The sequence below is a fragment of the Octopus bimaculoides genome, chromosome 2 (assembly GCF_001194135.2).
Source record: "Octopus bimaculoides isolate UCB-OBI-ISO-001 chromosome 2, ASM119413v2, whole genome shotgun sequence".
In the NCBI taxonomy this organism is placed as follows: domain Eukaryota; kingdom Metazoa; phylum Mollusca; class Cephalopoda; order Octopoda; family Octopodidae; genus Octopus; species Octopus bimaculoides.
Window position 1 is genome coordinate 74113920 of NC_068982.1, and position 17254 is coordinate 74131173.

At 36.2% G+C, this 17254-nt stretch overlaps 1 protein-coding gene across 1 annotated transcript in view; it reads left to right on the forward strand.

The window, feature by feature from the left end:
- Positions 1-17254, forward strand: part of LOC106874245 (MAU2 chromatid cohesion factor homolog) — an 84943-nt gene that overhangs the window by 41167 nt on the left and 26522 nt on the right. The window contains exons 3-9 of the mRNA XM_014921901.2: positions 5273-5338; positions 7557-7652; positions 9280-9402; positions 10216-10371; positions 12214-12289; positions 14947-15020; positions 16860-16950. Coding sequence (XP_014777387.1) covers positions 5273-5338; positions 7557-7652; positions 9280-9402; positions 10216-10371; positions 12214-12289; positions 14947-15020; positions 16860-16950 — 682 coding nt within the window. The remainder of the gene's footprint in view (positions 1-5272; positions 5339-7556; positions 7653-9279; positions 9403-10215; positions 10372-12213; positions 12290-14946; positions 15021-16859; positions 16951-17254) is intronic.

Here is a 17254-nt window from a genome sequence, read left to right on the forward strand (position 1 = left end):
ATATATATATATATATATATATATATACACACACACACACACACACACACACACACACTGCTTTTAGTTTCCGTCTACCAAATCCACACAAGGCTGTGGTTGTCCCAAGGCTATAGTAGAAGATACTTGCTTAAGGTGCCATGCAGTGGGACTGTGTGTGTGTGTGTGTGTATATATATATATATATATATATAATGTGTGTGTCTGTGTTTGTGTGTGTCTCTTTGTGTCCCTCTTTGTTCACTCCCCCATCACTGCTTGACAACTGGTGTTGGTGTGTTTATATCCCTGTAACTTAGCACCTTGGCAAAAGAGACTGATAGAACAAGTACTGGACTTGAAAGCTAAGTCCTAGGCTCGATTTGTTCAACTAAAACCTGTCAAGGCAGTGCACCAGCATGGCCTCAGTCAAATGACTAAAACCAGTAAAAGAACAAAATATATATTGGGTGTCCATAAAGTCTCTACAATTTCAAAAATTTATTACAAAAGCAAACATATAGATAAATCTGTGGAAATTATTAGAAAAGGAGTAAATATTGAAGTTATTTTGCCTCATTTAAAACATCTAGATGGGCACCATTAATTGCACAAAGCACAGCAAGTTGATAAGCAATTTCTTGCCATGTTTGCTGTAGCATAGCCTTATCAATGGTGGCAATAGCATCAGTGACCATTTGCTTCATATCAGTGACCATTTGCTCCCATATCTTTGTTCGATACACAATGTGTTTAACAAACCCCATAGAAAAAAAGTCCAGGGTAGTGATATCTGGGGAACAAGGTGGCCAGGGAATTGGGCCATCCCTTCCACTCCACCATATCTGGTAATGTTTGATTTAGGAACCCACGAACATGCAGTCCCCAATGTGGTGGTGCACCATCCTGCTGGAAAATGATGTTTGGTTGATGATCATCCAGTTGTGGTGCCACATATTCTGTCTAAAGATCATGGTAAACATTTGGAGAAATTGATCCCTCCATGAAGAAAAATGTAACAATGATTTGATTGTTCATCATTCCACATCAGACATTCACCTTTGGACTATATTGGTGAAGTTGTCTTGTCATGTGAGGGTGTTTTGATCCCCAAATCCTCACATTATGTGTTCAGTTTCCCTGAAACATGAAAGGTTGCCTCATCACTTAAAACGCTCTCAGGTGAGGAATGCTGCATCCTCAGAAATTTGTTCCAGCATGTTAACTGCAAACTCTTTTTGTTTTGGTTTATCATTTGGTTTGAGTGCTTGTATGAATTGCACCTGGTAAACATACAATTTCAAGTTACTGTGTAAGACTTTGTACACTGTTGAACACTGTATCTGTGACTGTCTGGCAACAGTACGTATGGACTTTATAGGAGATATTTTCCTCAGATAATTTTGGTTGTCCACTCTTCCCTTTATCCAATACTGTTTTTGTTTCCATAAATTTCTTGTGCCATGCATGACTTTATGGATACTTAATCCTGTAGTTTTGCTGGGTCTGCATGTCTGATTTTGTTTCAATAAACCATCATACACATTGTGTCTTTTCTTGAAGAGTAGCCATTTTTTAAGGGTTTCATTTAACAGAACCCTTTTCCACCAACAGAGTACCTGAAAAACACAAATGCAATGTGGTTAAAACTTTTGATAACCACTGAGTACATAGAACAAATCTATTACACATATCCAATCAATTGCCTTTGTAATAAATTTTTGAAGTTGTAAAGAAACTTTATGGACATATATATATATATATATATATATAAAAATAAAGTGTGTGTGTGTGTCTTTGTCTCCTCCACATTTCTTGACAACCAGGGTTGGTTTGTTTACATCCCTGTAACGTAGCAGTTAAGCAAAAGGATTTGATAGAATAAATATCACACTAAGTACTGGGGTCATTTTATCTTGTTTGACTAAACCCTTCATGGTCGTTCTCCAGCATGGCCATACTCAATGACTGAAAGATATTTCTGTTGAAATACATTGCCTTTGATTTGATTAATTTTGAAAATAATGAAGAATTTAGTTAAATAATGATGTCATTATTAAGTTGGAGTTTGGAATCTAAATTAACAAGAAATTTTGATGGAAGATTTTTATTTAGAGCATTTTAAAACTTGAAGTTTGTATCATAGTACCTGATGCAGTTTCAGGTGGGTTGATATCAAAAGATTTAACTTGGACACCCTGTTCTCAGGTGTCTTGCTGTAGAGGAGGTACATAGCTACCCTAGCAAGAAAGAGAGAAATGATGGTGGAGATAATGTATCAGGGTGAACGCTCAGGTAATTGTATAATTAGATACCTATGGGCATAGTACAGAGAGAGAGAGAGAGAGAGAGAGAGAGAGAGAGAGAGAGAGATTATATGAAAACTATATATTTATTTATATGTACTTGTAATTTTAATCTTTATTTTTGTGACAAAAGGTACATGTTAACTAGATTTTATAATTATATTTCAAATGTAGTGGTGAGGAGAGAGACATTGTAAATTGTTTAGGGAGTTTTCAGTCATCTGAATCTGCATTCAGGTTTATAATTCCCAGTTGGGAATGTTTCATGTGTGTTGATAATACCTTTTGAGAAAAGCATTTTGCACATTGTTTTACTTTGAATATTCTGCAGCTTTCTACTTTCCATAGCAGCTTCAAGCTAAAATTCAAGTAAATAACCTCATCAAGGGGAGATTATTCCCATTGGTCTCTTGAACTTACTAAATAGTAGCAGTTATTTTTTATTTTGTTTTTCCATAATAGTGGTGATTTAAAGATAATATACATCTAGTTTGGGTTTAGATGTTTATTTTGTGCATTTTATTGTTTTTAGACTGTGTACTTGCGTTCACCTAGCATACATAGATTCTCTATGATAGCTAAATTTTATTGTGATACAAGTGTCCAAGAAAGATTCCTCTCTTAGTTCAGAGTTACAAAAATATCACAATTATATCTAATGCACAGCTATTTACATATCATTGGTATCCATAGAGGTCTAACTTTTTAGTAATTTTATGCAATATCTGGATTTTATTTTAGTTCCGTTTTATCCATAGATTAAGGTGGATCTTTATGTTTATAGATTTGAGCAGGTGCCCCTCACCCAGCCCCACCCCAATCTCCCCCTACCCTCTCTTTTGGAATGTGAGTTATCATGTAGCTCTTTTACAGTGAGAAATCTGTTCTGCACTGGTCCCTTCATAAATCTTTTTCTGCGCTAGTCCCTTCATAATCTGTTCTGCGCTGGTCCCTTTCTTCATCTTCTAACATAAAGCTGCTTCACTTGGGGTTCATAGTCTTGCAAACTGCATGGCAACCTTGTCAGTGCAGATGGCATGGAAAAAGCATCCAGTACATATTGTAAAGTGTTTGGTATTAGAAAAGGCATTCAGCTGTAGAAACCATTCCAAAGTAGACAATGGAGCACAATACAATCCTCGGATGTCTGATTCTGTCAAATCATCCATCCCATGCCAGCATAGATTATGGATGTTAATGATGATGATAAGGTGATTATTGTCCTTGTATAAGAGTATAATATATTGTATTTTGGCAAAGTATTATTTAATAATCCAACACCACAAATACTCATCCTCTTCACACCTTCTTGTACAAAATTAAAAACTATTTTTCTTAAGTATGCTAAGATACAAAAAACATTTTCACATGCTTTTATTTGCAGAAATATTACATAATCACCTGCTGTCAAAAGGAGCGAGTGACCAAACCACTTAATCATTAAACTTAGTCTAGTTTCCCTTGATAATCTTTTCATAAATCTGTGATCTCAGTTGAACTATTTTAATCATTCTATTCTATAAGTTATTTGTTTTCTTAAAAATGAAGAAAAAGTGCTTTTAACCTCTTTTCCCCTTCACTCATCTTAATGTGGGTACCATGAATGGCTTTTGTTATTTTAAATATTTGGCTGATGTGGTTAAGAAGTCTGCTTCTTGATTTCATGGTTTATGTTCAGTCTCACTGCATGGTACTTTGGGCAAGTGTTTTCTTCTATAGCTCTGGGCTGACCAAAGCCTTGTTAGTGGATTTGGCTGACAGAAACTGAAAGAAGCTTGTGTGTGTGTGTGTGTGTGTTTGTGTGCCCCCTCACTTGATTATTGGTGTTGGTTTATTTATGTCCCCATAACATTGCAGTTTAGTAAAAGAGACTATTACAATAAGTACCAGACTTGAGAAATAACTATTGGTGTTAATTTGTTCAACTAAACCCTTCAAGGCATTGCCCCAGCATGGCTGCAGTCCAATGACTGAAACAAGTAAAAGATAAAAGGTACAAACACACTTTTATATCAAGTTATAAGAAGAGCAATTGCAATTTAACATTAAACTAAAGGATTAGTGAATACTTCTTGTAGAGTACATATTTATTATACATTTATAAGAATAGTGGTGATAGTATTTTCAGCCTGCTAGCTTTCCTTGGAGTGTTACTATCACCACACACACACACACGAACGTATATATTTTTATATATACACAAAGACGTATATACGCTTATACATACACACATATATGTATGTATGTCCTGGGTATGACTTTAAACAACATCCGGTAGTGGGGTCCTCCGTTTCAGGAGTTCCAAGGTTTTGAGGAGTGTGAAACCACCCCTTAGCCACTATTGTTTCCAGGTCTATTCTGTCCTTGAGTGGTAACACCTTCAGGGTCCCAGCTGTGGGTTAGCTAACACATGAGCAGCAGGCTGTAGAAATAGTTGGGTTGGTGTTCGAGGGCACATTAAACTCACTTGGAGTGAAGGATCCTTGATCTTTGCTAAGGCATCCATCTAGGAGTTGACTAACTCATATATAAAACCTGTTGCTCTACTGAGTTTGATATCTTGCTCTTTGCTTGTCTCTGGGCACTTCTTGGTATTGCTAGTGAGAGTCATTTTGGTATTGTGCAAGCTGCACTCAACTTAAAACCATTGCTTGTGCACAGCTGACGCTGACCTGTCAGCAGTGGTCATGCTCATCTAACAAGTAGACATCCATCATGTATGTATACACACATATGCAAATGTTTTTGTTAAACTAATTTTATACATTATAGTGATGAAGTTTTGTGTTGACAATTTTCTTAGTGTCTACCTTGAGTATTTACTCTTGACTCATGCCTGGTTTGTTTGTAGTTGTGGATATATATGTGTACACTTACATCACATACTCTCAATCATGTAATGAGTGCTATCTTCACTTAGGCATTGCTTCATATAATAAATATCAATGTTTTATACTTGTCAATATATTGTCCTTAATGTTACAAAGATGGCTGCTGCAGATGATGTACGGTTTGAAGCAGCTAGTGTTTTGGCACAGATTTATGAAAAGCAGGTAGGTGCTTCTTGTTTTTATATTTTTTAAAATTTCTTTTTCAGTCCTCAGTTCTGACAACATTCCCTCCATCTTTCTTGTAATTTCTTTTTCACTTGAATTTCCATTTTAAATATTTCTGTTAGATGTGTACATTTGAAGATAAATGGTTAAAGATGGGTTTACTTGGGTTTACTGTTAAGTGGCAACTGTTTTATTATAGCTTGGTAGACTTAAGACAATCAGGGCACACTGCAGTTGTTGTAATTGTTTGATTTCATAAATTAATGGTTTGTAATGCAAGAGATTAAATATTAAATTATATTGAAATTATAATTGTGTGCTGCATTGTAAAAGTTATCAAAGATCTCTGTATTGTCATTTACATTTTATGAATGATATCCAAAATTCCTTGTCTTGCAAGTTACTTGGTAACTTTGCTGGTGCCCTGTAAAAAGCATCCAGTCCACATTATGAAGTGGTTGACATTTGGAAGGGTATCCAGCTGTAAAAACCATGCCAAAACAGACACAGTAGCCTGGTGTAGTCTTCTGGCCAGCTCCTGTCAAACCATCCAGCCCATGCCAGCATGGAAGGAGAACCTTAAATGATGATGATGATGAACCAGTTGTCTGTTGGCTTAGAAGCCCTGGAAAGGCTAGAGGCACTAATCTTCCTCCCCTGGAGACTAATTCATAATTGTGAAACCCAGAAACCATTTGGTTGTACAGGTGCCACTGAAAATTCTCTGTTTTATATATAATATGTTTAAAGTTAGTTAGTTTGACAGAACTATACTTACAAGAGGAACTGAACTGAACACTCATCAGGTTTACAGTGCTACTATTTCTTACAGCAAGGACTTGGTCATTTTATTGGGTTTACTTCTGTCTGTTACTCACTTCAAAACTACCACTTCATACCTTGGGTACCGTTGGTGGACCTTATTCTTTTTGCAAGTATTTAGGCCAGATGTTTGGTCTGAAGATACCCAGACTCCCTCCCAACAATCTTGGAGGCCCTGTGAAGGCACATCGACATTGCCTTTCATTCTGATTCAGGTTTCCCAGTTTGCCCGGTGTATAAGTGACTGAGATTTCAATACTTCCCCTTGAACAGGACACTGGTTCATTGCAGGGTTAACTTCTCAGCTGTTGCTGGAACTCATTTATAGCTGGGTGAACTGGAGCAATGTGAAATGAAATGTTTTGCTCAAGCACACAATGCACTACCTGCTCTGAGAATCAAAACCATAACCTTGTGATTGTGAGTGCAACATCCTGACCACAAGACCATGCATTTTCATTTGATTACTAAAAGTTTAAAAAGAAAAAAGTTGTTAACTTTTGTTCAGTTGATGTTGAACACATTTCTTTGTGGCTCTGAATTGGATTTTGATAAAACAGAGTAACATCCATCAATTTGCTATTGGTGCTGACCTTCCTTCATACTGGTTGTTGATCCATTAGCTAGTGTGGCTGTGTCTGCAAGAATACAGAGGCTGTTGGCTGGTGCGGTTACATCTGTTAGAATGCACAGTCTGTTAATATTTGGTATTCTAAAACAGCCTGTGATCAGGAGACATGGAGGGCTGGACCTAGTTTCTTAGCATAGTTAGATCTTACCCATGTTGGGTTGGTGGTGATAAGGAACTAAACTAGTTGAATGTTGGGTCTGAGGACTTGTGTCCCATGTCATGTTTGTAAGTTTACTAATGATGTTGTGAGCACTCACTTCTGCCTTTGTTTTTAAAACTACATTTTATGGTTCTGTTTTTAACCAGGTTGAGTGGACTATTTGTGATTTGAAGTGTGTGAGAGTGTGAGGGGATAAATCTCTCATATTTTACATGGCCATTGGTGTGTTATGAGTGAAGTTTGTCAGGTGGTAATGGTGCCTTCATGTAGCAAATGTTTTACAGTTTTTTTTTCCAGGTACCATGATTTGGATTGGTGCACACCATGCATATTTGTTGAAACATTGGTCAACCTATAAAATGTGGGAAGTTTGTTTGTTGCACTCTGTATCTAAATGATTGAAAATTATAAGCGACAGATGAATAGACTAAATTGAAAATTTTGTTAAAACAACTCAGCTAGGAACTTTGGTCATAAAAAATCCTTTTGAGGAAATATTTGAGTTTACCTTATTCGTTAAACTATGTTAGATATATGAAATCTTTTTTTTCTTTTGTGATCCATAATCTTGTCTTACACGAGTTTTTATTGATCTTTTATAGCAGCAAGTAGACCGTGCTAAACCTATTTTGAAAAAGGCAATTGAGGTGTCACAGCAAGCTCCCTATTGGCATTGTCGACTTCTTTTCCATCTTGCAGTAAGTATTGCTTTTTATGTTGGATAGATTTGTGTTGAATAATGCCTTCTGAGTGAATTTGATAGATGGAAACTGTAGGAAACCTTGTGTGTGTGTATGTCTCCGTCTATGTACATGTAGGTGCATTGATGATGTTTACACTCCTTGTTGACACTGTTACTGGTTGTTCTTTGCTTTTGAAGACCTGTGAAATAAAAAAAAAATCCCTTCTTTAAAAAAACAAACAAACAAACAGGTGAGAATTGGTAATAAAAAGGGCATCTGACTAAAATCCTGCTTCAAAATCAATTTCTATCCAAGCCATGTTATGGAAAAACAAACAATGTAACAAATGGACTCAAACACATCAAATCACCAAATTGCTTCAAGTGATTGTGGCCTTTGGCAGTTTGCCAATAAAGGGCCTGAAGAAATGCTAAGCATTTTGTTTGATGTGCTAACATTGTCAGTTTTACTATCTTAACAATAATCCTTTCTACTATCAGCACAAGGGCTGAAATTTGTGGGTAGGGGCTCTAGTTGATTGCATCGACCCCAGTGCTTGACTGGTACTTAATTTAGCAATCCTGAAAGGATAAAAAGCAAAGTTGATCTCTGTAGAATTTGGATTCAGAATGTAAAGATGAATGAAATGCTAAGCATTTTGGCCAGTGTGCTAACGATTCTGCCAGCTCACCACCTTAAATGTTAGCTCGCTTATAATAATAATAGATCACTGACATAGGCACAAGGCGACACATTATAAGGGGCGGTTTAGTCATTGAATGAATCCCAGTACTTAGTTGGTACTTATTGTATCAATGATGAAAAAAATGGTGAAAGTACAAGGCTTGTTCTGAATACTCTAAATCTCTACCATTTCTTCAGTTCCACTACTCTATCAATGAGGATAACATTCCCAGGAGTTGAAACAATAATTTAATTGTGGCATTAATATTAGTTTCTGCCATAAATAATGAGACCAGGAATTTTGAGGAAATAGAAATGTATATTGTAATGTTTGTGCCTTTGTCAAGGACATAAGTTGTGGAAATAAAATGAAGTGGTTCCAACTGGGAATCAAATCAACTGGGAGTTGATTTGATTTAACAGGATGTTTATAGCACACAAGCTTGTCAATTATTATTTACATGCCAACTAAAAAGAAGGTTTTATATATATATATATATTAATATATAGCAGAAGTAATAGAGTGACTCAAGGACCAAGAGTTTTGTGCATTGGCACTTATCAAGGCTGAAAGTTTTGTGTGTTGGCACTTATCATACTAGTTTGATAAGTGCCAATGATGTCCGAAACTCTCATCCCTTGAGTCACTCTGTTGCTTCTGCTTAATATCAATGAAAATATTCATTTACTCATATTTTGAATTCTATTTCTTCTGTTTGCATCACTGCACCTGTGTGTATACATAGAAGGGATCCATATAGTGATCTCTCATATTTATATATATATACTTTTAGTTAAATTAGGAATTAAAGCCTCTGCCTATAAATTGATAAATCTGAACATCTCTGCAACTAGATCTCAGTTAAATTGACCATTTTATTTGGAATCATTTTGTTTATTGCATTGTTTTAAATAGAATTTGTTTTTATTGTTTTTTGTTTTTTTTGCCTTTGATCAGCAAATCCATGCCTCTGAACGAGACTATGTGTCTGCATGCCAGTTATTGGGTGTTGGTTCCGAATTTGCTTTGTCAGCCAAGTCTGATTACCTACGCCTATTGTTTCTACTCAGTAAAGGAATGGTAAGTTCCATCTCATTGCAAAGTCATTGCTCCTTACTCCACCTGTAGTTTAATTTTTTCTTGGCTCTCCTCTGAATATTTTTAGTCCCAAATTATTGCACTGTGGTTTATTTGTAGGCCTTCCATTGACAAATCTTTTACTCATCTTTGGAAATGTCCAGCGGGTAAGGCATAATGAATTTGAGGAGCAATAGCCTTTATACATGTATTACACAGGGCCACCAATATATGAGATATTCTCTGGTGTTACATGAACCAGTCTCCTTGCCTAAGGGTTAAAGCTTAAACTGTGGTTAATCCTTTCGCATTCAGATTTTTTGCCAAATGTATTGCTTATTTATTCACATTGCTTTGAATTAATCTTGCATTATTTTGTAGCTTCAAGATTTAATGGTGTTTGTATATTTTTAGAATGACATTGTAGGGTAGATATGAGAGGTTGGTTCTGGTCAGTTTTAAACATAAAACAGATTATTTGGGCTGGGTATGGCCAGATTAAATGCTAAAGGGTTAAGGGATAAGCTCAGGAGAGCAGGGGACTAACAGAGTAAACTTTAACTGAACAAGCAGAAGGCAAACAGAAAAATCACTGTTGTATCTTTCACAAGAAAAATCATAAATGTTAATACTTGGGCATGGAAGTTCATGATCGTTGATGCCCTTATGCATGGCACGTATAGAGAAGAGATAACAGATATGGTTTAAAGTTGAATTTCAAGTTGGATTAATGTTAGTGTTACTTTTTAAATTTCATTTTGTCTGTCTTTATTGATTATTTGTACCTATTTGATTTTCTTGTTTCTTTATTTCTAGTTACTATTAGTTGATAAAAAGATGCCTGAGGTGAAGGAGGTTCTTTCAATGGCCGGTGCTTTAATTGAACGTTATCAAGGATCACCAACTCAAAAAGAATCTCTTAATGTATTTTTCTTAGTTCTTCAAGTTTGTCACTATTTAATGGCTGGGCAGGTGTGTATATAATATATTGTTTTTTCCTTTCTTTTTTCTTTTTTGGCTTTTGTCATTCAAACTTTTAATTTTCATCATTCAACCTTTAAGTGTGTCAAGCTAAGTGAAATCGTATCTGTGGCCATTGCTGGTGACATGCGAAAAGCACCTGTGCTGGTGACACATTAAAGATACCCAGTACATTCTGTGGAATGGTTGGCATTAGGAAGGGCAACCAGCTGTAGAAACCGAGCCTAAACAGATGGAGCCTGGTGCAGCTCTCCAATTTACCATCCCCAGTCAAACCATCTTACTTATGCCAGTATGGAAAACCGATGCTAAATGATGATAATGATGATGTATCATTTCCGTTGTTATTGATATATTTCATTCTTTCTAAGTAAGATATTTATTGGAATTGTCTGTTGATTGTGATATATTCTTAACTTGTCTAGGCACAGGTGTGAGCATAGATGTAGGGTGTAGCCATTGGCACAGAGGTAGCTGTGTGGTTAAGAAGTTCACTTTGCAACCATATGGTTTTGGGTTTAGTCCCACTGTGTGGCACCTTGGGCAAGTGTTTTATTAATCTAAACCCTTCAGGGTGATGCCCCAGAATGGTTGCAGTCCAATGATTGGAACACGTAAAGATAAATTGTTTTAGAATTATTTTATTACTAAAGTGTTTAACTGTTATATGATGAGTAACTTTGAAGTATACTTTTGCTACAGTGGGTAATAGCAGTAAATATGACATACATATATTAATTATAATTCATCTTTTATCGCGTTATTTGATGCTTATACAAAATGAGGAAATGAATACTAATTTTCAAAATGAAAATATGTATCACTAAAATGAAATTAAATAAACCAAATTTCTCATTTGCATAATTATTATGATTTATTCCCTCTCCTCTTCCTCCTGCCACCAAGTCTAGTTTATGCACCTGCCCTATACCTCCTATGTTTGCTCTATCTCTCTTTCATTCTCTCACTCCCTCTCTATCTGGTGTAAAATGTGACTGGTTGTTGTTGTTGGCACTCCGTTGCTTACGACGTCGAGGGTTCCAGTTGATCCGATCAACGGAACAACCTGCTCGTGAAATTAACGTGCAAGTGGCTGAGCACTCCACGGACACGTGCACCTTTAACGTAGTTCTCGGGGGATATTCAGCGTGACACAGTGACAAGGCTGATCCTTTGAATTACAGGCACAACAGAAACATGAAGTAAGAGTGAGAGAAAGTTGTGGTGAAAGAGTACAGCAGGGTTCGTAACCATCCCCTGCCGGAGTCTCGTGGAGCTTTAGGTGTTTTTGCTCAATAAACACTCACAACGCCCGGTCTGGGAATCGAAACCGCGATCCTATGGCTGCCATTGTGCCTCCACTAACGTGACTGGAAAAATAAATCAGCCAACATTTATATTGAATTATATTATATGCAGATGCTTTTCTAAAAACAAAAATGTATATCAGTAGAATGGAGCATAATCTAATGTTTGTTTTAATTAAATATTTAATTCTCTTAGCCCTTTTGATATCAACTCACCTGAGAATGAATGCCTCTGGCTCTATGATGCAAACTTCCTGTTTTGAAGTGATCTCAATTAAAAGCTTTCCATCAAAATTACATGTTAATTTGTACTCTAAACACCAGCCTAATAACGACTGAGTTGTTTTACTAAATTTTTCATTATTTTCAAATTTTGAAATGAAGGAAGTGTACTTCAGTAGAAATACAATAATGAAAGGGTTAATATCTCCTGTTAATTATTAATCAATTAATTCTTATTTCAGTATCAGAAATCAGTTAATTTAATGCCAAATCAGTTGTTTTTTAATTTTTTGTTCTCTTTCAGGTAAAAAGTGTAAAACCATGTTTAAAACAGTTACAACAGAGTATACAAACAGTTACCCAGTTACATTCAGATGATGGTAAGTTGAAAAAAATTTTTTTTATTTAAAATTGAAAGATGATTAATAGAACTAAAGACATTAAACTATTTAGACATGACTCTATATTTAAAATCCAGTGTTATTTTATTATCATGAGATACCATTGATGCGTCTAATTCATTGATCATATATCATTTTCATCCTTGTTTAATGTCCACTTTTCCATGCTTGCATTGGTCACACAGAATTTTGTTGAGACAGATTTTCTTCAGCCAGGTGCCCTTTCTGTTTCCAAGCAAAGTAATATTTCCCCATGGTTAGACATGTTTTTCTTAGAAGACTGGAAACCAACAATATTGCTTGTGTGATGGTGGTGTGCTCATTTACAATCATCCCAATGTTATGACAAGAGACCCCCCCCACACACACACACACACATATTGGGTCATCCCATAAATAATGTGGTTTTGTCAATTGCATAAACTAAGTCAGACAGGAATGGGATAAACTGCCTGCATCAACTTGATAGAAAAGCAGATAGTAATTTTACCTTTTCTTTATTCTTAGTGCAAGTTTTGGAGAGTGCAGTTGAATTTTTAAAGTTATTTTTTTCAAAGCTATAATGGAAGTGATAAAGGAGCATATTTTGCTTTATGAGTTCAATAAAGGCAACAACACAACAGAATGTGCGAGGAATATTAATGCAGTATATGGGAATCAGACAGTAAGTGCAAGCCAGTGTCAACGGTAGTTCCAGAAGTTCTGAGAAAGAAACTACAGCCTAGAAGATGAGCCTTGTCCTGGAAGATATGTAGAGCTTGGCGAGGACGTCCTACAAACCCTGATGGAATAAAATCCCATTGTAACTGTTGAACTAGCAGAGAAACTTGGATTTGTTATTCAACCATTCATCAACACCTGCATACCATCGGAAAAGTCAACAAATTGGGTCAATGGGTTCCTCACAAACTTTCCGAGTCTAATCATGCGCAGAGAGTGAATGTGTGCTCTTTTTTGGACTGAATAGTGGTTGGTGATGGAAAAATGGGTTCTCAAGTGCCATTGACAGTGGTTAGGGAAAGGAGAAACAGTGGCACCCCAGGCTAAAGAAGGTCTTCATCCATGTAAGTTGTTATCTGTTTGGTGGGATATGAAGGGTTTAGTCCAATTTGAACATTTAAACCCAAATGATAACAAAGGAGATCTACTGCTAGCAGTTTGAGTGGCTCAAGTTGGCACGAGAAGAAAAACAACCATCTTTGGTTTTGAAACAAAAGATGTTCTTCCATCAGGATAATGCTTGGCTACATATAGCTAGAATAACATTCCAAAGGCTGGAGCAGTTCGAATGGGAAACGATACCCTACTTGGACATTGCCCCATCTGATTATCGTTTATTCTGCAATCCTCAAAATCATTTGGACAGAAAAAATATAAATTCTGTAGACAAGGTCAGAACAGCACTAGAAGAGTATTTTTTGTCATGGACAAGTAGACTTTTGAAGAGGGGCCTTGCAAGTCTACCAGATAGGTGGAAAATGAAGGAGAGTATATTTTAGATTAAAAAAGAACTTTATCTTAATTTTGAAAAATAAAAGTATAAAAAAAACATTATTTATGGGATGACCCAATATATATATATATATATATATATATATATATATATATATGAGTTTGCAGGGATATACTATCCAAGCAGATATCATGTTTGCTCTCAGTTTGGTTCCATTCTCATTATTATTAATGTTATATATATATATATATATATATATATATATATATATAAAATCAACTGACAGTCTGTCAGTTACTACAAAGTGGGTTCCAGTTGATACAATCAACAGAACAGCCTGCTCATGAAATTAACATGCAAACGGCTGAGCACTCCACAGACACGTGTACCCTTAACATAGTTCTCAGGAAGCTTCAGCATGATAAAGAATGTGATAGGGCTGGTCCTTTGAAATACAAGTACTACTCATTTTTGCTAGCTGAGTGGACTGAAGCAACATGAAACGAAGTCAAAAATTGAACTCACGACCTCATGTTCATGAGCTGAATATCCTTACCTCTAAGCCTATATATACACACCCACAAAACAGAAAAATGAAATTCTTTGGTATTATTTTATCTCCATTACACATGTACCAAAAAATTTCCATTTTCTTGTTTTGTTATTCAGCAACTGTGCAAATAATATTTCCATAATTCTCAATTTTAATGTGTTTTGATCTACATACAACAATGACTATGGATGGATACATATTGATTATGATAATGGAATAAGCAGATGTGCTCCAAGAGGAAACAGGTGGGAGTTATCCTAAACACTTATTTATATTTACACACACATATGATAGGCTTGTAGTTTTTGGCTACCAGATTCACTCACAATACTTTGGTCAGTCTGTCAGTCTGGGGTTATGGAAAACCCCAATAGGGGGTGCTATAAAATCGCTTTGATGTTTTAACATTTTTTTCCTCAAGCAAGAATTTTTCTTAGTGGCAGATTGCAGTGAAAATGCCCTTTTCTCAGGTCAATGTGTTGGAAATATATTTAAATTGACTGCAAAGTTTGTTTATTGAAAAAAGAAAAAGAAAATTCAATATCAGACAAGAATTTCTCTGTTCTGCTTCATATGTATATAAAACTGTGTTGCAAGTTTTTTTGATGATGTGTTTCCTGGTTTTTTCAGAACCACTTTCTAGCAACCAGATAGACCAGTTCCAATGGTTACCCAAAGAACATATGTGTGTCTTAGTTTATCTTGTGAGTATGACTGAGAATTTTATTTGATACCCCATACTGACTTGAACTCAAATCATTTAGATTTTTTTTTTTCTGAAATGATATTTAGATATTGGTTATTGATTAAAGTTGTATTAACCATTGATTACATTGGTCTAAAGTTTCATTAAAAATTCATTATATCATGAAAATCAATCAATTTCAGGTATTGATCATTCATTATCGGTTCAATATTTGTTTAGCATTGTGTATGAAGTATTGACTATATTTCTTGACTATCACAAACAGTGATTTTATTGAGAACAAAAGCACCACTGATACCACCACCAACAACATCGTCATCATCAACATCGCCATCATAATTGTCATCTTCATCATAATCATTTTACATCTTTTCATGATGGCATGTGTTGGAAATGTTTTCATGGCTTGAGTCAGTTCTTGTTTGGAGGTTACTGCTCTCCAAATGGGTGGGTGGTATCATATTTTACTTTATGTTCCATTTTGAATGCTGCTACACAGCATCCTTTGCTAGGGAATCAGCTTGATGATATACCCACAAAGAAAGTTCATGCCTTCTCTACCTCCCTGAAACAACACTTGTTTTTTTTAAATTGCTACAATTTAATGAGAGAACATCCTCTGAAATCTGACAAGTGATTCATAGAGTGAGGTTGAATATACATTTGGCATGCATTAGATCTCCCCTGGGGAAAATATCTGTCTGGCAGTGGTTTCATTATATGTTAGTCAGCTGACCCATCAACAATGTGGATGTATATATTCATGGGTCTATGTGGTATACTGTATAATTTGTAATAAATGTAACATATCTTACATTGGTAGCAACTTCTACAGACTGCACATCTATCATTAAAGATTATCATTATCACTTTAATGTCTATTTTACTATGCTTGCATGGGTTGGATGAAGTTTGTTGAGGCAGCTATTCTACTCCCAGATGCTCTTCCTGTTACCAACCCTCACCTGCTTCCAAGCAAGATTGTATTTCCTCATGGCTAGTCATGTTTCACATTGGAATGTTGGAAACAAAGGGCATCAGTATAGTGACAAACGTTTGCAACTATTATGCAGTGTCAAAATAATGAGACAGACAGATAGACACACCCACACACACACACACACACACACACACACACACATTCATTCATCTAGGTCGACTAACAATGTGAAGTGAAACACCTTGCCTAAAGACACTGCTCCCCGGTTCAGGAATTGAACCCATGACATGATGATCATGAGACTAACACCCTGTTGTTGTTGTCAGCACTCCATCGCTTATGGCGTTGAGGGTTCCAGTTGATCCGATCAACGGAACAGCCTGCTCGTGAAATTAATGTGCAAGTGGCTGAGCACTCCACAGACACGTGTACCCTTAACGCAGTTCTTGGGGATATTCAGTGTGACACAGTATGACAAGGCTGACCCTTTGAATTATAGGCACAACAGATACAGGAAGTAAGAATGAGAGAAAGTTGTGGTGGAAGAGTACAGCAGGGTTCGCCACCATCCCCTGCCAGAGCCTCGTGGAGCTTTAGGTGTTTTCGCTCTATAAACACTCACAACGCCCGGTCTGGGAATTGAAACCGCGATCCTATGACCGCGAGTCTGCTGCCCCAACCACTGGGCCATTGCGCTTCCACATGACTAACACCCTAACCCCTTCACATATATATGACTGTCTTAAGCCTTATTACTTTAATTCAAAATACTTGACATTAACTGATATATCATCATCCTTATTTAACATCCGCTTTCCATGCTGGCATGATCAAACAATGGGTAAGTCAACTCTGTATGTCTCTAACATCACTGTTGCTATTCTCTCCCTTCCACAGGTTACAGTGATGCATTCCATGCAGGCGGGCTACATGGACAAAGCACAAAAATATACTGACAAAGCTCTCATGCAGATTGAAAAATTAAAAAGTAATTATGTTTTCATTATTTTGCATTTTATATTTTTGTATGTGCAAGAATCTTTTACTTATTTCTGTCATGTGACCGCCACCTTGAGTTTTACTTGAATAAATCGACCCCAGAACTTTTTTTTGAGCCTGGTACTTATTCAACCAATTTTATTTTGCTGAACTGCTAAGTTATGAGGATGTAAAGATACCAACACTGGTTGTCAAGCTGTGGTCACACACACACACATACATACATACATACATACATACATACATACACACACACACACACACACACACACACACACACACACACACACACA